Source organism: Lissotriton vulgaris, chromosome 1_1 (genome assembly GCF_964263255.1).
Source record: "Lissotriton vulgaris chromosome 1_1, aLisVul1.2, whole genome shotgun sequence".
NCBI lineage: Eukaryota > Metazoa > Chordata > Amphibia > Caudata > Salamandridae > Lissotriton > Lissotriton vulgaris.
Window position 1 is genome coordinate 534,307,167 of NC_141685.1, and position 23,235 is coordinate 534,330,401.

General features: G+C 49.5%; 1 protein-coding gene across 1 annotated transcript in view; it reads right to left on the reverse strand.

Annotated features, from left to right (window-relative positions):
- The window catches only part of AKNAD1 (AKNA domain containing 1), a 425,253-nt gene that overhangs the window by 390,907 nt on the left and 11,111 nt on the right, over nucleotides 1-23,235 (reverse strand). Inside the window, exon 2 of the mRNA XM_086936316.1 lies at nucleotides 12,293-12,365. Coding sequence (XP_086792442.1) covers nucleotides 12,293-12,365 — 73 coding nt within the window. The remainder of the gene's footprint in view (nucleotides 1-12,292; nucleotides 12,366-23,235) is intronic.

Consider the following 23,235-nt stretch of genomic DNA (forward strand, 5'->3'; position numbering starts at 1 on the left):
CCGAAGTGGCTGTCGCCGCCGATCCAGACGAATAGTAACAGTCGTTGGGGAATGGTCCGACAGCCCACGTGGCAGTATATCCGCAGTCTCAACCCTGCCCTGAGTTGCCGTAGGGACAAATAAATAATCCAGTCTAGAGAAGGATTTATGGACTGTGGAAAGAAAGGTATACTCTCGCCGTGTACCATGGACGTGTCTCCAAGTGTCCACCCAGCCCAGATTCCTAATCATATCGCTCAACTTGGTACCGCCGGCTGCCACTGTCCCCCCCCAGGCCTGTACCTATCTCATGCACCGTCTACAACATCGTTCCAGTCACCACCCACTACTGCTAGTACATCTGGGATATCCGCACACACCGCAATCATCTTTTCCACCAGAGACCACTGTAACGGGGGTGGGGCGTAGACAAAAACCAAACACAACAGATTCCTCCCCCAGGGCACCCATGACAAATATGTATAGACCCTGTGTATCTACCCATTGAGTGGTATGGACGTATGGAACCCTACGATGTACAAGAATGGCCACCCCTCTGGAGCCCCTAGCGAAGCCAGCATGATATGGTTATACTCAGGTATAACCATATCGTTGGAGGCAAAGGGTTTTGTTACCTAAAAGGTGTGTCTCTTGTAGCATTACTACATCCGCCCCCGCTCGCTTGGCCTGCTTCAAGACCGCCCCGCTTAATCTTATCCAATACTCCCCTCACATTACAACTGAGAGCACAAAGTGTGCCCCTGGGCCCATCGGCCCCATCATCCGGGCATGACATCAAAGAGCCACCGTACGCGCCATGTATGCACACACTCTGCGACATCACTAGGGCCGTGCATCCCCCCCCCGTTTCAACATCAAACATTCCCCCGTGACCCCTACCCCCTCCCCCACCCCATACCTCAAAGCACCTGTCGCGGTGTAGCAGAGTCTCCACCCCCAACTCGAGGTCGATGACCCTCCACCGCAATGGATCCCCATAAAACTACCCATCCCCCCAAAAACTTTCAACTAGCAACCCACAACTAGGGGGTCCCTCGCCCATAGGTATCCCTCCCCACCCCAGTCACCCACAAGGCACTCACAGGAACACTCAGGCGCCTCAAACACGCTACCCCATAAATTTGACGGGCCCCGAACTCCTCCCAGGGCAGTACCCATAGTCCATGGAGGCAAAGACAAAACAGAAACAAAGGCATCAACCTCATGTCACTCTAAGCATTCAGGTGCCCTTAGACTGCTTCCCGGCTGCTCCCACTTCCTTCTCCGAGGCCGCATGTGACATAGACCGCTGCCGTGACCTGGACCTCCAATTGTCGTTGCGCCGTGCTTCCCGGGGGGGCCGCGCCTGTGGCCCACCATGAGAGGAGTCAGAGTCCAATCCTGGAGGGGTATGCACCCTCACCGGCACAATTTTGTCAGTCCAAGTAAATACCTCCTCCGGGGAGTCAAAGAAGTGAGAGCTGGATTGATACATGACCCTCAGACGGGCCGGATACAGAAGAGCGTATTGTATTTTCAAATCACGCAACGGGGCCTTGGCCGCAGCAAATGACTGTCGTTGTTGCTGCACCATGCGGGTATAGTCTGGAAAGGACACGATGGTTTTCGTATAGCAATGGTTTCTTCACTCTGGCCTGCTTTAGGATTATGTCTATGTCGTGGTAATTAAGGAGCTTGGCAATCATTGGCCGCGGTCGTGCCCCTTCTGGCGGCTTTTGCATGAGAGCCCTATGCGCCCGCTCAATTACAAAGCAACGGGATAAAATGTCAGGCGGAAGCCAACTCTCGAGCCACCGCACCAAGAAGCCCTCCATGTCCCCCTTCTCACATCCCTCTGGCAGGCCAACAAAACGGAGGCTATTGCGCCTGGCGCGCCCCTCTGCATCCTCCACACAAAGTGCCAGGCCCTTCTGAACAGATTCTATGCTGGCCACCTTGCGCTTAAGAGTGGTAACATCGTCCTCTACTCCAGAGATGCGTGTCTCTGCCTCGGTAATGCGGGAGACTGCATTCCGCAGATCCTGGCGCAGCAGAGTGACATCTGACCCCACTGCCCCTATCTTTGCATCCAAAATGTCCCGGGATTGTGTGATGGCCGCCATAAGTGCCGCATTATCCAGACCTGCATCATGAGGTCCACCGGAGGCCCCCGCGTTTCCACTGGGCCCCGTGAATTTGTCAATCAGGCCATGTTTAGGGGCTCCTCCACCACCTGCACCGTGTGTCATGGCCGCCCAAGAGGCCCCGCTCAGAGGCCCGCCGTCTGAACCCACCAGATCGTAGCTAGCAGGTCCACCCCAGCGCCCACCGCGGCCCGATCCGACCGCCGATATAACGGGCCAGGAGCCCGTCCGCTACGTCCACGACCAAGAGCACATCCAGCCCGGTCACTCCAATCCAAGGGCCACTCTCACTCTATCGACTGCCGGCGTGGACCCCTGCAAATTACCGCTCCACCACCAACCACAAACAGAAGCAGGGCCAAAATCGCAGCAACTGGCCTCTAGTGACCACCGTCCCCTCACCCGCAGGGAGGCAATCGGAAATAGATCCAAGGTGGGGCCCCGGGCCGTCCACTCCGCCACAACTATCAGCGTGGCTCGACCTAGCCGCCGTGTATCCCACCCCAGGCCCCTTCACCGGACACTGGCCACCAGTCCTCCCCTCACTTCGACACCATTGGGGCACTGCACACCTCCTTACCGTGGACGTCGCTGGGCCCACGCCACTCGGAACGGTCTGCTTCCAGTGCCAGGGTCGGGCAAAACTCCAAGGGAGCGCTCCAAGCGCCAACCCCCACCTCACTGTCCGGGCCGGATGACCCAACTCCGCCCGTGCACCCGAAACTGGGGCCCATCAGCCCCCTTGGGTTCTGCTCCGACAGCAAGTGCTCGCCAGGACCAAGCCCCCAATGCCTCTTCGAGTTCAACGCCGGGCCTCGCAAAAATCGAGGTCCCTGGCTCTTTCTAAGAGCGCAGGCCGCACTCTCCTCTGCCGTCTTCCAGACGGTCGTGTGGTGTTCCAGCGTCAAGGGCCCCCCAGCGAGCCGCTCGCTCCGTAGAAGGAGGCCCCACTGCAGGATCAATGAGGGGAGGGCTGCCCTGCCCTGATGGGATCACCTCCTCTCCAGGGCCCGACTGTGCCGCACCTCCCCGCCGCTATAATGCAGCGCTGACCCAGCAGGCAATGGTCACGCCTGCCAGCGGGGACCCCAGGCACCCCTAAACAGCTCAGGGTCCAGCACGGTCCTCCTCTGCTGCTGCGGGCCCGCCGCTCTTCGTCCGTGCCCCGGGGGCTGCCGCACTCCTCAGGCCGGGGTCACCAAACTCAAGCACCCTGGCTGCTGCAGGCCACAGAGGCCTCTCTGCTGGCGCTCGCCGTCCCCCGGGACACCAAACCAACCAAAAAGTCGCTGGGGAGGCCCGCAAACCTCCTATACAGGATGCCACCCTCGGGGTAACTGTGGGGTGAGGAAAGCAGGATCATTCGGCGGATAAGCGGACGGCGGGGACGGACCTCAGCTAAGATGAGTCCGCCATGCTGGCCGTCCAAGCCACGCCCCCCATAAAGCAATGTTTGATAGCAGTTTCTGTGTGTAATAGTTCATCTGCATGCTCCTGGGTTGGGGAAGATGCTACAACATGTTGTAAAGGTCTACGCATTGTATTACATACATAGTAATTCGCTTGCAGAGTAACATCAGATATTCATCCGGAGAGAGTAGCAGTCTCTCCTGCTAATATCTCTGGTTTATAGATATAAGCTGGCCACTGACTGGCAGACTCACAGCCTCCACGAGGGGCGTTAAAGTTCCCAAAATGCACCCACCATTGAAAGGAGGCAAGACTCGGGCTCCTTTCAAATAACAAGTGTAACATGCTTTGGCCAAATCGTACCGCTTTGCTCCATGCCAAGGAGTGCATGGCCTGTTTATGATTCCCTTTGACGGACGTCGTACTTGCCCCTTCTCCATGGTTTATCTTGCAGGCCAGAGTAAATAGATTTATTTATTTATTTATTTATTTTAAAAGTTTTATATAGCGCGAACAAGATCTTTGCAGATATCAGAGCGCTTTACAAAGACAGGGGGTAAGAACAGGAGAGTGCATAACAGGCATTTGGGCATAGCGTAATTGTAGGTAAAAAGTGAGGTAGGGTAGGTACATGAGGGAGCATAGTCAAACAAGTAAGTCAATAATATAAATAGTACAAATAAGAGGGAGCATAGACAATCAGGTAAGTCGATAATACAAGTAAAACAAATAAGCAAAGGGATCAAACAAGTAGTACAGATGGGTGCAGAGCCTTAAAAAAAAAAAAAGAGTAGCCTCCTTACTGTGCCCCTCTGAGAGCTCAACTGGGCTGGCTAATATTCTGTTAGGTAAACATACACCAGTACAATCAGAGAATACCTAATTTTCCTAAGGAACAGGTCCAAGCACATAAGTCCATCAGGACCATGCTGGCACATGGCTTGCGGCACTGCTCCAGTTGTTGCAGAATGGAAATATCATCACGTCTTCAGTGACACCCTGCTTTTTGGTACAAAAAGTACTGGATTTTGGCCATTAGAATGCTATTTCCCCATAACTTAAGCAAATATTGAACTTTTGAAGAGAAAGCAAGGAGTCAATTGAGGCATCTCTGTTGAATGAATGAATGAATACGAGTAAACAAACTGAAAATCAAGTTGGACCAGGCCAAAGTCAATTACCAGAAGCTTTTGTACCAACGTACTTCACAAAAATACTCACAACTATTCGTGCTTAGTTGTACTCCAATAAAGAGCAGACCTGCAGTAAAACATAGGCACAATGGGCCTGAATCCCAAAGGCATTTTCAACTGTAGATGTAGATATACGGCGAACATCCCTTCATTTAAACCTATCAGGAACTCACAGAAAGATTTCTAACAGAGTAAGTCATTTTATTACTGGCAATTCTCTGCCAAGAGTGCATAGAATTATATAGTAGTAAACTCCACTCAAGTTTTAAGGAGTGGGCGGAACAAAGCCAGGTTTGCCTTGTAAGTTTGTGAATGCCCAGAAACTTGCGAGTTTGTGGCCGCACACAAATTCTGATTGAGCAATTTCCTATCTTGAAAATAGTCAGATTTTTACTCCACAAAGAGCTGGAGCAATTCTTTTCCGCTTGGTTAGGAAAGAGATGACCTCTAAACTTCGAAGTGATGTGAAGGATTGGGGTGTGTAAACTGTTTTCTCGTGGAGGAAAAAAATGTGCATTTGTAGGTTGGGCTGCATTTGGACCCAGAGGAATATATATGTCTCTTGGAATTCCCAGTCGTACGCCTAGAAGCGTTGGTGTCTTCTTCCAGTCTTAAAAGTAGACCTGCCACCCGGGAAGTGGGGGAAAAATTGGGGCTGCTTGGAATAATTACAGAGGGGATAAATGTACTCCTCCTACAATAAATGAAGATACTGTAGTGTTGGAATCTCAGTAATCCCTGAGTAAAATCCTGAATGTATATTGACTACTGCAATGGTATTGTCTGTCACCTGATGCTTTTATTTTAAACATGTTAATAAAAAGATTTTAAAAAAAAGAAGTTGACCTGCCAGCCTGGCACACAAATCATATAAACACCACCTAATTTTCAGCTGCATAGAATGAATGCCTACTGCCAGACCATGAAACATTGTGACAGTCCGTGTGTTTCTCACCAGAAGTGTCATTAACAGCAAGGCCTCCTTAGCCAATTTTGCAAAATTGTGCTATATCATTATTGGCTATAGAAAAAAAACACCAAAGCGAATCCACAAATTCCAATTTAGCCAGGGCATGAATACAAATCTTAGATAAATGATCTAATTATTCATTTGTCATTAAGAAAAAAGAAAAAAGATAAAGCCTTATAGCAATTGTGTTACTTAGTGATAAATAAATAACCATGTGTGATGCATGCCAAAGCTCTTTGGGGCTCATTATGATGGCGGATGGACATCGTTTCGGATTTGGGACCGGATGCCTATGAGGCGGCCTCCCCTCAATCCGAAATACGCGGTCAGACTTGACATACTTTACATTGCGTGGGTGCTGCTGGTTGCAGCACCTGCCGTAATGTAAATAAGGCAATGTTTACATTTCCATGCACTACGTGACAGGCACCATGCGGTGCCTGCCACATGGTGCATTGAAATGTAAGTGGGCACCATACGTGCCCCCATCCCCAAAAGAAAGTACCTGGGCTGAGGGGGTCCAGGTTACGGCCTCCAAGGTCCCTTTCCGCCAACATGTTCATGACGGGTTAACCGCCATGAACAGAAGTGCAGAAGGGGATGTCATTATCACGACGGCGGTGCCTGACAGGCATCGCGGTCATGCTGGGCAATGCGGCAGCTCCGACAGGCGGTCACAAACCGCCACATTTCCGCCCGCCACAGTAATCTGGTGGGTGGAAAACCAGGGAACGATGGCGGAGGGCCCGCCACCAACAGGCTGTCTGTGGCGGGCCTCTGACCATCGTAATCAGGCCCTTTGTGTTCATGCACAACTGTACAGTCACGTTCCAGGCCCTTAACACAACTCAAAGGGCCGCGGGGAGGCCCAGGTGGCAAATTATATTTTGTTCCTTCCTCTCCCTTACTGGGGTCATAGGTATTACGTTCAGGTGCAATGTAGTCTCCCTTGATGGCGACAGCAGAAATCTTGCATTGCTTTGTCCTAAAATTGCCATTTGTAAGGACAGGGAATAATTCAGAGCAGTTATCAATTTTGGATATCATTATTAACCACTTGACTGCTCTATTCACTTCTTTATGAGGTGTAATCAAGTGTGCCTAGTATGTCCTTGTGAAGAATACAAGAGGTAATGTGTACGAGGTACAGAGGTCAACAACGGTGTCCCTACAATGTTTATTCAAGGTCTGTGCAAACATTGAAGTAAGTGTGTGGCACAGGTGCATCCAGACCATAGGGATTTGAGGAGTTAAACATCAGTCATGAAAAAATTGTTGAAGATGATGAACCTCGTCTCTGATTTCCTAATCTTTTTCTTCCACCTTAACAGAAGTTCAGACTTTGGGTGAACTGCACTAAAATAAGTTCTCCTCCAGATTGTCATATATGAGAACTTTCTTGCGATGGGGGCGTGGCTTCGGCGCCGATGGGGATGGCTGTGTGAGCTCGGAGCTCCGCGCCTGGCCCAGCAATTATCCTGTTTTCGGACCGTACTGGACCCAGAAAAGTGACCATCGCAGACCGGAGCGTTGAAGCACGGAGTCAGTGACCTGAGTGCGGTCGAGGCCCGTCTGAAACCGACAGGAGCAGCGAGTAGGGCATTGGCGATTCCTCGGAGTGGCCCAGAGTAATGAGGGCCGCCACTTCTATGACGGAGTAGACGGCCGACGTGCAAACAGCGAATGCGGCAGAGGCGGCGGTGGCTCCTGGGGACCCATACCAGCGGCCTGCGGGGCCTCTACTCGGGGTGCTGAGGAGGTGGCAACTGGGGTGAAGACTTCTACCCCTGGGAAGCGGAGCTGAACCGGGAGCCCGGATCTCAAGATGGCGGGGCTCGAGCCGTAAGCACCACCGCTGAGGAGGAGGCGACCCTGCTGAGGACACCGCTGGAGCATGGCCGTGGGGGAGCGGTGGCCGGAGCTCCTGCGACGAGGACCGGCGGTCTTGTGGCGTACATTTGGATGCGGAGGAGCTGGCCGGGAAGTACTGGTGGTGAGCGCAGCTGAGAGGAGCGGTCGCAGCCTTTATGCACCAAACACCGACCAGGCTCACTTCTTTGAACACATATCCGGATCCCTGGCGCACTGTTTCACTAACCCTACATTAGTGGGCGGTGATTTTAATTCCCTGACGGATGTTGACCTGGATAGATCTCCCCCTCCGCTAATAGATTTACCAGTGCGCAGATTGACTAAGTCTAGGGTGACTTGGCAAGACAGGTGGGGATTGGTGGACATTTGACGCAGTCAGCACCCCCGCGACCGGGACTACTCCTTTTTTTCAGCTCTCCATGAGCTCCACGTGTGCATAGACGCAATACTGTGCTCGGGGTCGGTGTCTCCGTTGGTGGGGCGCTCGGAATATCTTACCAGGACGTTATCGGACCACAATCCGTTGTTGATCTCTCTTAACTGGGAGTCGGCAAGATCGTCCATTCGGACATGGCGGATGCGCCCGGAAGCTCTGGAGGACCAGGCCTACCAAGCTGCAATATGAGAAGGCGTAGAACAATTCTTTGAAGTTAATGCGGGCATGGCGTAGACCAGAGCAATGGAATGGGACGCCTTTAAGGTTGTGACCCGAGGGCTATGTATTAGCAAGTCTGCGGGGATGCGGAAGGCATTACTGGATGACATAGCCAAGGCGGAAGGGAAGCTGAGGGTGTTGGAACAGCAGAGACCTGGGCAACAGGCGCTCCACACACAACTATTGGCGGCTAAGGAACAGGTGGCAGTGGAGGTAGAAAGGTTACGCAGCTTTGATTACCAAAAGTACAGTGAGAAGCCCACACGGAGGGAGACAAGGCGGGGGCGCTATTGGCGTGGCTGGCAGACCCGAGGCAAAGAGGGGGCCCTATCTTGGGGATGGAGACGGAAGCTGGCACTGTGGTGTATACCCAACATGGGATCATGAAATTCTTTTGGGACTATTATGAGGTGCTGTATGAAAGCGGCTTGCAGGAAAACAGCGACAGGCTGGTGGAGTACCTGGAGGAATGCCAGGTTCCGCGAGTGGAGGAGGACCAGGCTAAGTTACTAGGAGGGGACATTACATTGGCTGAAGTGCGCAGTGCTATCAAGCACATGGCTCGGAATAAAACTCCGGGGGCGGACGGGCTCCCTGTAGAGTTTTATGCACAATACATGGATCTTCTTGCCCCGCGACTCCTAGAGGTCTATAAGGAGGCTAAAGAACTAGGTCATCTACCTTCATCTATGCGGGAAGCGCTGATTATCCCCTTCTTGAAGCCGGGCAGGAGCACCGTGGATGTCACATCTTATAGGCCGTTATCTATGTTGACGACGGACTATAAGATCCTGAGCAAGATTTTGGCGAATAGGCTTCTGCCATATATGGACATCCTTGTCCATCCGGATCAGGCCAGATTTATCCCGACCAGAAACACTTCCACGAATATCCGCCGGCTTCTGGGGATGTTGGGTGTGGACCATTGTGGGTTGGATACCCCAGCAGTGCTCTCCGTTGATATAGAAAAGGCCTTCGATAGCCTAGAATGGCACTATCTTTATGCAGTGCTGGACAAGTTTGGTCTGGGCCCGCACTTTGGGACTTGGGTCAAAGTTATCTACACATCGGCGGTGGCGAGAGTGCAGCTGGGGCGACTGACATCAGACCGATATCCGGTCGAGAGAGGGACAAGGCAGGGGTGCTCGCTGTCCCCGCTGCTGTTTGCTTTGGCAATAGAACCCCTGGCTATACAAGCGAGATCGGGACGATGCTTTGATGGGCTTTGGCAGAATGCCATGCCGCACCGCATCTCGTTGTACGCCGATGATCTCCTACTGTATCTGGAGAACACGGAAGCAGCACTGCGAGAAGCAGTCACACTGTTGGCCCGGTTTGGAGACCTGTCAGGGCTCAAGGTGAACTGGACGAAGACGTGCCTTCTGCCAGTCCTCCAGAGTGCGGAGATCCCAACTCTCCTCCGGGAAATACGATGGGAACCAAGCTGCATTACATATCTAGGAGTTCGGATATACCATGACGCCGCAAATGTATTGGAGGGGAACGTGGGATGGTGCGTACGAGCCTTGAAGGGTAGTATGGCGTTCTGGTCCACACTGCCGCTGTCAGTACTGGGAAGGGTAGCCTTACTTAAAATGGTGGCGTTACCGCTGCTCCTTTACTACTTCCGGACACTTCCGGTATGGATTCCGCCAGCAGTGTTCAGAGAACTGAGATTAATGGTTGTGGGCTTTCTGTGGGGTGCAGGCAGGAGACGGGTTGCCCTGGACAAATTGCTACGACCTAAACTGGAAGGGGGGCTGGTGGTCCCGGACTTTGAAAATTACTACCTGGCGGCGCAGCTGCAGGTTCTTACACAGGCACGGTGTGGAGAGGTGTGGCTCACTGGTGAGAGGCGGCAGACCTGTAAGCAGACCTGTAAGCAGAGAACGGCCCGGGACCAGGGTTCAATTCCCGAAGCGGCAGGGTCGTGGAACAGGGGTCAAAGGACTCGATAATTCTCGCCTCAGTGCCTACTCTAACCAGGGAACACACTCGGTAACTCTGGGCATTAAGCTTGCCTCATCTCTACAACGGCCCCCCACAGACGCCGGGGATGCCTGGTTTCACCCTGGAGATACCCAGAAAGGGACCATCTCACAGGGAAAACCAGGGCGGGTTCCCCAGCGGTCTACAGCACCAGGACACTCGGGTAGAGTAACAGTGCGCTTTACAAGAATCCCACATTTACATTTACATTTACAGGCGATCGCTGTGGAGTTCCGGGGCCCTGACTAAATACGAAGCATAGGGATACAGAGACATGTTCTCTCGTATATAATACTGCAGCAAGCGCTTCATCCTTGAGACCTATCCCTGGAGGAAACCACGTTGAGGGCGTGCTGGAACCGCAGTCAACGCAAGGCGGGAGTGCGGAATCCGTATGCACCGGAGATACCACTGGGGATGCTGACCGCGCTTCCTCACAGGAGTGACTGGTCTGTTCTGGAGGACTGGGAGAAGCTGGGCATCCAGATGGTGGGGGATCTGTATGAAGAGGGTGAATTACTGACGTTTGAGGCACTGCGAGACAGATATGGCCTGCCGCTGGGCGACTTTCTAGTTCATGCTGCGGTGGTGGCGGCGATCAGGAAGCATTGGAGGGGGGGCCACACTGAACGAACAACGACGCTGGCATGTCAATATGTAGTGATGGCGGCGGGGACTGTGAAGGCCGTCACCTGCCTCCACTCCAGTATACTACGAGAGGGGCTGCAGCCGCTGACAGATTTAAAACCTAAATGGGAGGAGGGGATAGGCAAACCCATACCAGACACGACATGGGGGAGCATAATCCAATGGGCATGGAAAGGTACGCGGAACGCGAGGCTGCAATTGATACAGTTTTTTATCCTACATTGGGCGTACCTGACGCCAGGCAGAATTCAGAAATACTTTCAGGTGCACGATGCGGCATGCCCCAGGTGCTTAGAGGGGGGGGGCGGACCTAGAACATATGCCCTGGCATTGCCCGAGATTGGGAGATTACTGGACTCAAGTCGGCGAGCTGCTAAACAAAGTCACCAGTAGGGAGCTCACTTATGATATGGCCACGTGTTTACTGCTTTGGTTCCCCCATACCCCTAAGACGAAAATAACTAGTAAATTATAGATTTGAGGCCCATCTTAGCGAAGAGAGAGATAACATTACACTGGAAGTCGAAGGAGGGCCCGTCCTACCAGCGATGGAAGGTGGAACTTATCAAATGGGCGAAGTGTGAGAGCGCGGTCAGACTGAGGCAAGCGCAACTTTCAGGACAGGAAAAGATTTTGGAACATGTGAGGGCATAGGAGTTGTTAACGCAGATAGTATCTGCTCCGCCACATGAAGATGATGATTAGGAACAGAGAAGCACACTTTCCATTAGCGGTCACCCTCAAGTGGCTGTCCAGCGGCTGTTGACCACGCAACACTTGATGTATCTGCATGTCTATGCACACTCACACCACCGGGGGGGAGGGGGGGAACACAACTGTTGAGGTCTGTTGGGATACTGTTGAATGGGTGAGAATTGATCGCGTGTATAGAATACTGCGGTCCTGCTGTATGATGATTGTTACTTTCATGGCCATGGAATTGCGTGGCTATTGGGGAGAAAATAGAAAAGAGTGTAAACTTTTGATATTGCATACAACTGTACTGTGATACTATAATTTCTCCACAGTCGCTAATAAACAGTTGAAAAAAAAATGAGAACTTTCTTGCGATCTCTTGTGCCTCAAAAAAACTTACAGAATAACTTTTATGTATTCATTAAACATTAGGATAGTTTATTATAGTACCTACATTCTATTTTGTGGTGCAGAATTATTATACAATTTACTGCTGATTATCGTGTGCCATCCAACGGAAAGTTTTACAGTGGATATGTTATTTATTATGCGTTTACTATAATTACTGGCTGATTTAGGCATGTTAATATGAGATTTTTATTTTTTATTGAATGCAATGCTTGAAAACGTCATACATTAGGACCAGGTAGGCAGTGTCAAAGCTCACAGAAGCTATGGGAGAGCACATGAAGGTTCTAGAAACATATGGTGGTTTCAAAGACATTGGCTAAATTACCTGTTGGGTAAGCGCCCATGGTTCCTGGGTGAATGCCAAAAGTTGTTTGAAATGAGTGCGAACCAGGATATACCTGGAAAAAAAGTGCAATTTGTCATTAGAACATGTTGCTTGAATACAGTAGTTTACTTCTACATATTTTCTCAATGGCATATATATATATAATCAGAAAAACAAATTAAACGGTTACTGTTTGAATTGACCCTTTCTGCACGGTAATCCCCAGACTTTTTGCCTTCACTCCAAACAAATGCTAAAGAGCCTGTGCTCTCTGCTTAAAACGTGGTAACTGTGGCTTATACCCAACTAGCATAAGTAATTTACTTGTAAATCCCTAGTAAAGTGGCACTACACGCACCCAGGACCTGTAAATTAAATGCTACTAGAGGGCCTGTGGCACTGACTGTGCCAATCACTTAAGTAGCACTTAAAAAAATCTAAAAACTTCAAAGGTACAACTGTGGATAAATACTGGGCCTCAGACACCACCTCTTCAGTACACTTCTGAACCTGTGGATACTCTGCCAGGAAGAAGGACTGCTGGGCTGCAAGAAGGACTGCTACTCTGCTAAACTGCTACTTTAAAGTAACTGCTGCCCTGCTGTGCTCACTTGTGGATACTCTGCCAGGAAGAAGGACTGCTGTGCTGCTAGCAGGACTGCTACTCTGATGGACTTCTGCTTTAAAGGAAATGCTGTCCTGCTGTGCTGTCCTGCTGCCTGCTGTCCTCTTGCCTGGTGAAGAAGAACTGGACCTGCAACTTCTTCTTGAACCCAGGACCCCAGAGTGACTCCACGAGCTAGTCTGCTGGCCGCCTGATCTGAGCCTCCGGGACACAAAAGAATACCCAAACCGCTCCTGGACACCGCTACAGCGACCTACTGACCCCAAAGTGGTGCCTCTCAGGTCCTGGACCCTTGGTGTGGCTCAAGGGCTCTAAAATTCAGCTTTTAGGCTTTTTGCAACAGTGAACGGGCCTGTTTGAAAGGAGACCGCGCCGCTTTCACCGGAAATCAGCGCAAGCCACCGCAAGCCCTTCTCTTCTCACTGCAGCATCGACTGTACGCTGGGGACCGCCAACGTAAAGCACCAGCCCGCCCTTCTGTGATGCCTGGCCTGCTCTTCATGCCGTGCAACAACCATCTGAAACGTCTTCCTTGCTCACCCTGACCCTCTCCAACACAAACAGGACTCTTGGCACCAAACTTGAGGGCCTAACCTGGGACTGTATCTGGCCTGTGGTCCATCAAGGTTGGCCTGAACTTTCAAATTTGCCTCTAAGTTAAGCCTGACTGCTCTGTGTCAAGCTACCAGAGAGTTGAGCATAGGTTAATTTGGGGTCTCCTTTGTCTGCCTTACCCTGAAATGGATTGTGGTTGCTGCTTGACCAGGGCTCACATCCCAGTCAACTAGTAACCCAATTTCTCACAGTTACTGATTGCCTAATCTAGCTCTTGTATGAGTCTAACTTGCCATTATATGATTTTAATTTATGAGTTAATCTATGATCTAATTTATGAGTTTAATTGCCATTATATGATTTCACATAAAATTGCTACCAGAATGAAAAATATATTTTGGGTATGTGTTTCGCTTTCCTTTGTGTTTTGAATAAAAGTTGCAAATCTTTTATCACTATATGCTCCAGGCAGCTTCAAATCTATTTACATGTATTAATTTTGCAAATTAGTAGAGCTTGATCACTAGTGCAGTTAAAACAACAATACCAGTGGCTTAGCTAGACCTAGTGCTGTCCGTGTTTGCCGCCCGCGGTGGCCGTATCTAATTTCTGCGGCAGCCGCTGGTAAGAGGGGGCGCTGCCCCAAAAACCCATGCCTCCCAGGGTGTTCCTCCCCCCCCCCCTTGCTACTCCACTGAAAAATACAGCAGAACTCTGAGTACCTGAAACTGATTTTCAAAAAGAAAATAAAAACAATTAAAACAACATCTTTGGACTAGACCAACCTGTGATTTTACTGGGCTTGCAACCAGGCACAAACACTGAGATTGGTGTGATGTGATATGAGTCATATCATAGGAGTTGAGCCTTGTGGTTGTTTACTTAATGTGATCTCAAGATGCAATTGACATTTCCCACGAGTCATCACTTGTGGATGTTTTTGTTCCTCTTCTTATTAACCGAAACAAAACTGAGATTGAGTGACAGAAAGGTTTGATCATAGTCTTTCACCCGAAACCTTACTCTTCATCTTTATTTTGGCACAGGTCATGACAGCAATGATCAACTATAGGCACTCACTGGCACTGCTATCAGAACAAGTACTTAGGAAGGAGTCTGAGGAAATAATATTCATCTACTCCCCACTCCTACTGTCCAACAATATCCAACTCCCCACTCCCACTGGCCAATAATATCCAATTCCCCACTACCACTCTCCAATATTATCCTGACTCTTAGCAATGCTCCCACCTCCCTGACCATACCAGCTACTGTGGGTTGTATGCACTGCTGAGGAGGGTTTTGGGTTACATTGTCCTCTTTAAGAGGAATACACCTGCTGTGGGATTGTAGGAGCGGCTTTGGAGGGTTTCAGTTCACATTGCCCTCCAAGGGACATATGTAGGTAGCCAAATGCTGGTCGGTAATGGAGAAATTCGGTAAATTTCACAGTTACCGACCGGTAAATAGGCATGAGCAATGTAGGGAACGATTCGGGAAAAAAGAATCAGTAAATACTGATGCCTCATCATCGAATCGGAATCTACCGATTCATAAATACCGAATCGGATAATACCAATTCGGAAAATACAGAATCGGAAAATACCGATTCGGAAAATAAGAAAACGATAAAAACGATAAAAGAAATGTAGGAAAAAACTTTATTTAAGAAATCCATGAAATTCGGTATTTAAGAGTCGGTAATTACCATGGATAGAAAGCAGGTGGTAACCAGGTGCAGGCCATAAAACAGGCTCCAAAATGCAACAGTGTGATCAGAATGGCGGCTTTCTATGTGATAGCAAGGCGGCTACGGCTACAGGCAGCAGGATACAGGCAGTGAGGAGGATACAGGAGTGAGGATCTGGAGACGGGAGAAGCAAGTCTACAGTCAGCGTATCACACTCTTCCAACTTACTGAGGCAGAGATCCATGAAAGGTACAGGCTACACCCCCACACCATCCTTGACTTGATAAGGGACCTGCACCCACTCTTGGAGCGCCCAACACCAAGGGTGCACGCCATACCACCACATGTGCAGGTGCTCTGTAGCCTACAGCTACCTGCATCTGGCAGTTAGCAGGGGGTGATAGCTGCGGTAAGTCGGGGGTCCCAGAGCTGCCTGTCCCGTTTCTTCAGGAAGTTCCTGGAGGCCATGATGCAGAGAATGCATCATTACATCAGCTTCCCTGACACACATGCGGAACTGCTGAAGACCAAGAATGACTTTTACCAAATTGCTCAGTTCCCACATGTCATCGGCTGTATTGATGGCACACGCATTCCAATCTGCCCACCTGCAGCCACTGAGTACATCTACAGGAACAGAAAGTCCACCCACTCCATAAATGTGCAGGTAATCTGTGATGCTGCCAACATAATCACAGACATTGTGCCCAAATTCCCTGGAAGCACCCACGACTCTGACATCTTCCAGAACAGTGGGATCTACACACGCCTGGCAGCGGGGGAATTCGGAGAAGGATACCTGCTAGGTAAAACACTGTGACACAACCTGATAGATACAGCAGATGTAGGTGTTGTTGTGCATGTGATTAATGGCTCTCTCTTTTCCACATAGGCGATAGCACATATGCCGTCCGCTCATTCATCCTCACTCCCTACCTGAACCTATCAACCCAGAGTGAGAGACGATACAACGTGGCACACAAATCTACACGCAATGTTGTGGAGCGCACCTCTGGGCTGTTAAAAAGAATGTTACGCAGCCTCCACAAAAGCGGAGGCGCACATCAGTACTCACCCCTCATCTGCTGTAAAATCATTGCAACTTGCGCAATGCTGCATAACCTTGCTACTAGGAAAGGAACAGCAGTAGAATTAACAGATATCGAGGATGATGAATTTGCGCACCCTGAGCCCAACACAGCAGGAGTGGCGCCAGCAACAGATGGGAGACAAAGATGAGCAGAGATCACATGCAGCTATTTCTAAGTAAGTAAGGAGACACAGCCAGTTGATGTATGTACACAACGTACACAAAGGCCCAAATGTGCCAGTCCAATTGTGCCATCCATTAGGGAAGTCCTGGGTTACTTCACTCATTCCAGTTCAGCAAGTGTGGGCAGCATCAGTGTCTGTGGGCACGCCCACTGGTGCTGGATGCCATTGGCTGGCTCTCCTCACTGGCTGTGTGGGCAGTGGCAGCCCCATGTCGCCTGCTGCTACTCCGGGTGTCAGTAACAGGGGGGGTCATGCTGCTCCTACTGGTGGTCTCCTTGCTCTCCCCCACATCCAGAGCACCAGTATTTGCCGACTGAGCAGTCAGCAGCACCTCAGTTGCACATGTCACCCTCACAAGGCCCCTGGAGACTTCACTGCTGCTGTGTGCCAGTCCCTCCTGCATGTTGACGCAGTGCCTGCAGAGCAGGGAAGTGGCAGTGGCTAGGCGGTTCACTGCCCTTGTGTGTTGTTCAGACCTCTGCCTCTCCAGGCACCTTGTTGCCCAGTCCTCTTCCAGCTTGCTGCACAACAGCAGCACTGACTGGGACATGTCCTGCATGCCCGCAGCCATTTCGCTCATCCCCTCCGCCATTGAGCTGATGTCCTTATCAATGTTTTTTACATTATCATTCAGGTGCTTCATCTGTCGTTGGACCGACTGGATGGCCTTCCCCTGCATGCGCTGCACCTTTACCATACTTGCCTCCAGGCCGCAAAAGACACCAGGACCCTCGCCATGTTGGTTTGGACTGCTGTCCCTGGCACCTGCAGCATCTGGTATCTGTGTGGGCCCCCTCGGCGGTGGACTGCTGATCAGCATTGCTGTCCTCAACTGCCATGCTTGATGGGCAACCCCCCACTGTGTCTTCTGCGGAGGTTTCCATTTCTCGGAGTGTGCCCACAACATGCCTTCTGGTTCTTTGCAATGCAGGTGTTGTTGCAGCCGGTGATGCTACCAGTTGAGGTGAGGACAGGAGTAGTGGTGAGGCCAGCAGCTGTGGGGGCGCCAGCAGCTGTGGTGACGCTGACAGGTGTGGCGAGGCTGGCAGTGTTGGTGATGCAGCTGTTGCTTGTGTGGTGTGCCCTGCACTGGTACTCGGCTCCTGTGTGCCTTCCCTCCGGGGTGAACTACCTTCCTTGTCCTTGGGACGCCTACGAGATGTCTCGCCCATGGACAGAAAATCGTACATTAGCTCTGTGGTCCTGCAGCCCTGCTTATACAATTACATTCTCATCTCTGAAACACTGTCGCTATTGCCTCAGCTTGCTCATCACTGATGTGTGTCGCATGCCTTGTTGTTTGGTGTGTTGTCTGACATGGTCGATGTTTCACTGACTACATCTCCCATAATGCATTGCTGGTGTATGCTAAAACCTGTACTGGAGTGGGGTTCACACTACCACATTGGTTAAGGGGAAAGGGAAGGGGAAGGGGTGGGGTGATTGCTGTGCATGCTTCTCAACCTTTTTGGTGGCAGCTCGGGCTGAGCTGTCTGCATCCCCAATCCCACAGACGCTGTCTGGCTCTATGGTGGACTCCACCAGCTCCTCAAGCTCAGTCAGGGCAGGTGCACTGTTCTTCCCTCCTCCTGTCTGCCTCGCTTGTTTCTGGAGCTCATCCATTTTTCTCTTTGTCACGCTCCAGAGGTCATACCACCTCTTCTTGAGGTCGTCGATGTCCCGTGGGGTTACTCCAATGGCATTCACCTTGGTTTGAAAAGCCATCCAAATCTTCCTTTTGGCAGATTCTGCCACCTGCAGGGACTGCTTGCCAAACAACTTGTGGTGTTCCTTTACTACCTCCTCCACAAGGACCTGCAGCTCCATGGTGCTGAATTTCACCTTCCTCTTTCTCTCTGCTCCTTCCCTTTCAGTGTCCTTGCTTGACATTGTGCTGTTTTCCTGGAGTAAGTATCCCAGTGTCTCAAGGGCTCTGCTCTGCTCTCCCAGCCTCTCCAGCAGCTTCAGATTGAGTGCACCTGCATGGGTGTGGCCACTTCCTGGTTGGGAAGTGGGGTGGTTGCACCGGATTGGCTGATTCCCTAATTGTTTCTTTTTTTGAATTGCCTACTTGGTATTTACCGATTCGGATTTTACAGATTCGGATTTTACCGATCGGTGTTAGAGATTCGGTATTTCTTTACCGAATTTTACCAATTCGGGATATATTACCGATTTTTTTTTACCTACATCCCAAATACCGAATTCTTATTACCGATTCGGTAAAATTCAGTAATAATCGGTATTTAAGATTCAGTATTTGGGATTTACCTACATATGGCCCCAAATTAGATATATGTTTGCGTTTGCCTCTCACTAGAACCGAAAAGGCATTCCAATCACAAAACATCATAGAAGCAGTTCTGTGGAGTGAGTGACCACTACCAGCTTGAGGTTCTGTAAATTCTGTCTTGTCCTGTGAGGTTATGGTTCCGTCACGATTTTGGTGATGTTGTACCGTAGTTAGTAATTACAGCTAATATTGACTGAATTCGTCACGTTAACTAGCGAGTTCATTACGTATTCAGAAACTTCATCTCGAGTATGGGTTCCATTTTGTTCATGCCTCCATTTTGTGTTGCCATCACGCAGGCTGGTGAATGTGGTCGAACGAATAAAATGGCCTGGCCTTTTCATTCACGTATACATTAACTGGGTTCTTCTTGACTCTAAGGTGAACTGACCCCTTCACCTGAAACTGGCCCTGCTAAGCCAATTTCCTTGGTTGATCTTTGTCTGAGATTGCCAATCAAAGTTCAGGACATCTTTAACTTTTAGTTTCTTTACACATGCCTTATCTTGCTCGTTATCTGTCATTGTTCCCTTTCTATGTTTCTTCATTACATGCATTGTGCTTTCAATTATGGGTTTGTCCGGCTTGTGGAGATTGAATTTGGGACATTCCTAATAATTAACTTGTGGGTTGGGACAATGTAAATTGAGGTTTTTGCTATGTGATGCTGCGTGGGAAAATGTATCTTATTGGTCAGAACTTTGTACAGTGAGTGTGCATTTATAATGTGAATATTGGGCATAAAAAGAGACGCATCGCTTTACAAAATTGAACAGTTTCCTGAGTTGTACACCGTGTTGTATTTCTGGGATTACTGTTACTAGCTGCAGCTAATAAATTTGATCTCTGACGCCACCCAGAAGTATTCCGTGTCTCTGTATACCAAGACAGGTGAATCTGAAGACTTTGGGCGTGCCCCTGGCGCCGCTGGGTTCTAAAAACCTGGTTCTTCAGTTGGCGCCCAGACGTGGGGCGACTTCAGCGGTACCGGTCCAAGCCCGAAGATTGTGAGGAGCTTCGTGAGGAGATTCTGGAGGAGGGCCCCCACTTCATCGACCCCTGCATGTCGACTGTGGACCGAAGGTTTTTACTACGAGTCTTCCCCCTATCCGACGGCTACGAAGGACTGCTGCCCTGACTGTCGCCCTGTCTTGGACCCACTTGTGACGATTTGTAAGGCGAGACGTTAGACAGCCTTCTGGTGGCGTGACAGACATTTTGGTTAAGTACAAGTGGGTCGCTCCCACGACTTTGTTTGGTTTCTTGGTTTTGATTTGGTTATTGCAATTACCAAAGCCGAGGGGCTCGTATATTTGCGAGTATATTGTTTTTTGATAACCCCTTGAAGTTTGAAGCTAGATTAGTGAGCTATAAGATGCCTGGTCTCAGCAAATTTAGGAAATGGTTTTGTTGTAGTTGTAACAGGGATTCCCGATTGGAGGACTCGTGTCCGATACTTCCGGTTGGAACTCCAACTTATGAGCACTATTCAAAGCATGGCATGGGTCCAATTACGTTTAATGAAGTATGGATCCACTATACGAAGAAAGATGGTGTCGTACGATGGCCCCAACATGGTAGTTTCGAATCAGAGGTTTTAGATAACCTAGAAGTTGCGCTATTTAAGAAGAAAGCCCGGCCGGCGATGTTTGACTCTTTCCGCCTCTGGCAAAAGGAAGCCAAACAGCGAGAAATTAAGCAAGCTAAGAGAGATAGAAAAGAAAAGAATTTATCGATACTACAAGCTGCTAGGCAGTTTAAGGAAGATGAACAAGATCGTGCGATTGAGGTGTCAGATAGACAACATTGCATGGCCATTGACAAATGTTACCCGGCTTTGCCACCTCTTCTTCCGAATGCGACAAATGGCCCTGAAAAGGATCCTTTGATGTTGCATTTGTTGAGATTACCACCTCCTTATGTGCAGAGTGCTATGGCACCTCCGCAACCCCCAGTTGTTCAACCCCCTGTTGTTGTCCAGCCACCAGCTCTTCCCCAGGTGGTTCTTCCTCCATTGGCGCAGCCTCCTCTAGGGCCGCCAGCTTGGCTAACAGTTCTGCCTCAACTTCGACTTCCTTTGCTACTGCTCCTACGCCTCTGTCACCTCAAAACACTTTGTCTCCTGTCCTTATGTCAACTTCTTCTCCTTCTGCTCGAAAACGAATGACTGAGACTGTTGCTAGTCTTTTGTCTCCACTCTGTGGGTCACTGAATATGACCCCGGTTTCTGAACGTAAGCAGAGTCGTAGTCAGCTTCCTGGTCCCGAAGAGCGGGCAGTGTTGGATCTTTTGGCTCGTAGATGGGTTTTAAATGTTTCTAGGTATAATTTACAAGCGGTTATGGATGTTTTCTTACCGTGGGATCCGCCTAAGCAAAGGTATGTTTTCGATGTAATGTGTACTTTCCTTCGTGAAGAATGGGAAAATAATTAGTTGGGTCCGATTCCGCAGGAAGTGCTTGATTTCCAGTCTGAATTTGCTAAAGGGACGATAGTGGGTCCCCATGTTGAGGAAGCGGTAGAGACGCTTCTTGCGTTTAGGTGTAGACTTCCTTCTCAGTCGTTGTTTGAACCTGATCCTTCTGTTAGGAGAAAAGTGAAGCAGTATCCTATGAAAGAGGTTCCCCCTGTATGGATAGAGGAAGTTGTGGCTAATCTCTGAATCAGGGTATTCAGGCAGTACCGGCTCATTTTCTGCGAGTGTGGGTACATGTTCCTTGGAAGAGAGCTGAGGTTCTGGCTCTTAAGCAGACTTTGCTTGACCCCCGTAAAAATCCTGCTGGTTACTACAAGGAGTTGTCTCATACAGTTGATGCGTGTGTTATGAATTTAGTTGGCATAGATATGTTGTTGGATAATGTAGTTCCTCAACCTCTGTGGGCGAAGATCCGCCACGAGGATCATGCGGCAGAGTTAGGAGATATGTGGGTTAATATTGTTGCTTCAGATGGTTGACAGGTAGGAGGTGCCAAACCTGAACCCTTAGTTGCAGAATTACCTGGTAGGATTACTAATTTAATGAAAACAATGATGCCTCCTATGCTGGTGAATTGGGCCAAGTTAGCAGCATGCAAACAAAAGAAAGACTAGAGTGTGTCTGATTTCTTCACTAGGTTTGAGGAAATATTTATTAATCACAGTGGTCAGGACATGAGTACAGAAGGTGGTCAAAGGTTGTTTGTGGACAAATTTGTTTTTAATTTGCTTCCCGAACTTTGTAATAAGTTGAAGGATTCTGAGAGTTTATGGGCTGTTTCTTCCTTGGCCTAGATATTGGCTACTGCACAATACTATGAGAATAGAGATAAAGATGAGAAGGATAAAGTAGAGAAGAAGACTAAAGAATTGAAGACTAAGGTTCTTCTACAACAGGCGTATCCGCCTCGCCCTAATCAGCGTCAGTTTCAGCAACCTTCCCAGTTTCAGCAGCCCCCACAGTTTCAGAGATTGAAGCCTGAGTCTTTTCCTCCGCGACTTCCGCTAGGCCCTAATCAGTGTGCTTATTGTAGGGAAGAAGGTCACTTCAAGAATAGTTGTCCGGTTTTGCTACAACGTACAAATGGTATGTCTGGTCTGAGAGGTCGTGGTGGTTTTCAACAAGCACCTAGGGGTAGAGGACGTGGTACGTTTCCTCAGAATGAATGTTCCTTCCCCCCTCAGAATTCTAGGAATTATTTTGATCAACAGAATGTTCCGATTGTTCAGTCTGCTCAGTACTACACGGATGACTATTATGTTGAAAGCGAGAGTGCTGGTTTTAATGATAGCTAGGACAGCATGGACAAAGAGAGGGAGTAGTGTCAGTTCCAGTAGACCAGAGTGGACCTTATGTTGAAGTAATTACATTAGGTGTGGCAGAGCCTTTTCTTTTGGATACTGGTACGGCTAAGAGTTCTATCATGCACTCTAAACTCCCTGGCACACCTTTGTCTGGCTTGACGAATGTCTCAGTAGGATTTTCTGGTGCCCCAGTTCATAATCTGGTCTCTTGTCCTTTGCCTCTTTCTATTGCGCCTTGTGAATTGGAAGTACCTCTTATTCTAACGACAGGTTGTGGTGAGAATTTGTTGGGTTTGGATTTGTTGAAAAGATTGTATGCAACATTACATTGTTCTTCTTCGGGAGTACATCTTACGTTGGGTAAGAGAGTGATCTCTCCGATATATTTGTCTAAAGATCGGCTTCCGCTGGAATTGGGTTCGCTCCCTGATACTCTCTGGGCTACAGGTCCTAATGATGTTGGCCTCTTGCAGATTCCACCCTACGTTGTTACCCTCAAGTCGAATGCTAAGCTACCTCGCATTCCCCAATACAAGAGCTCTAGTGATGGTGAAAGAGCTCTATTAGCGATTATCCATGATTTGGTTGAGAAAGGTGTAATTGAAGAGACGAGAGGTAATGTGTGTAACATTTCTGTTCTGCCTGTCCTTAAGGGTACTGATGCTTCTCAGCCACCTGTGTATCGGTTTGTGATCGATCTTCAAGAGGTCAATAAGATTGTTGTGC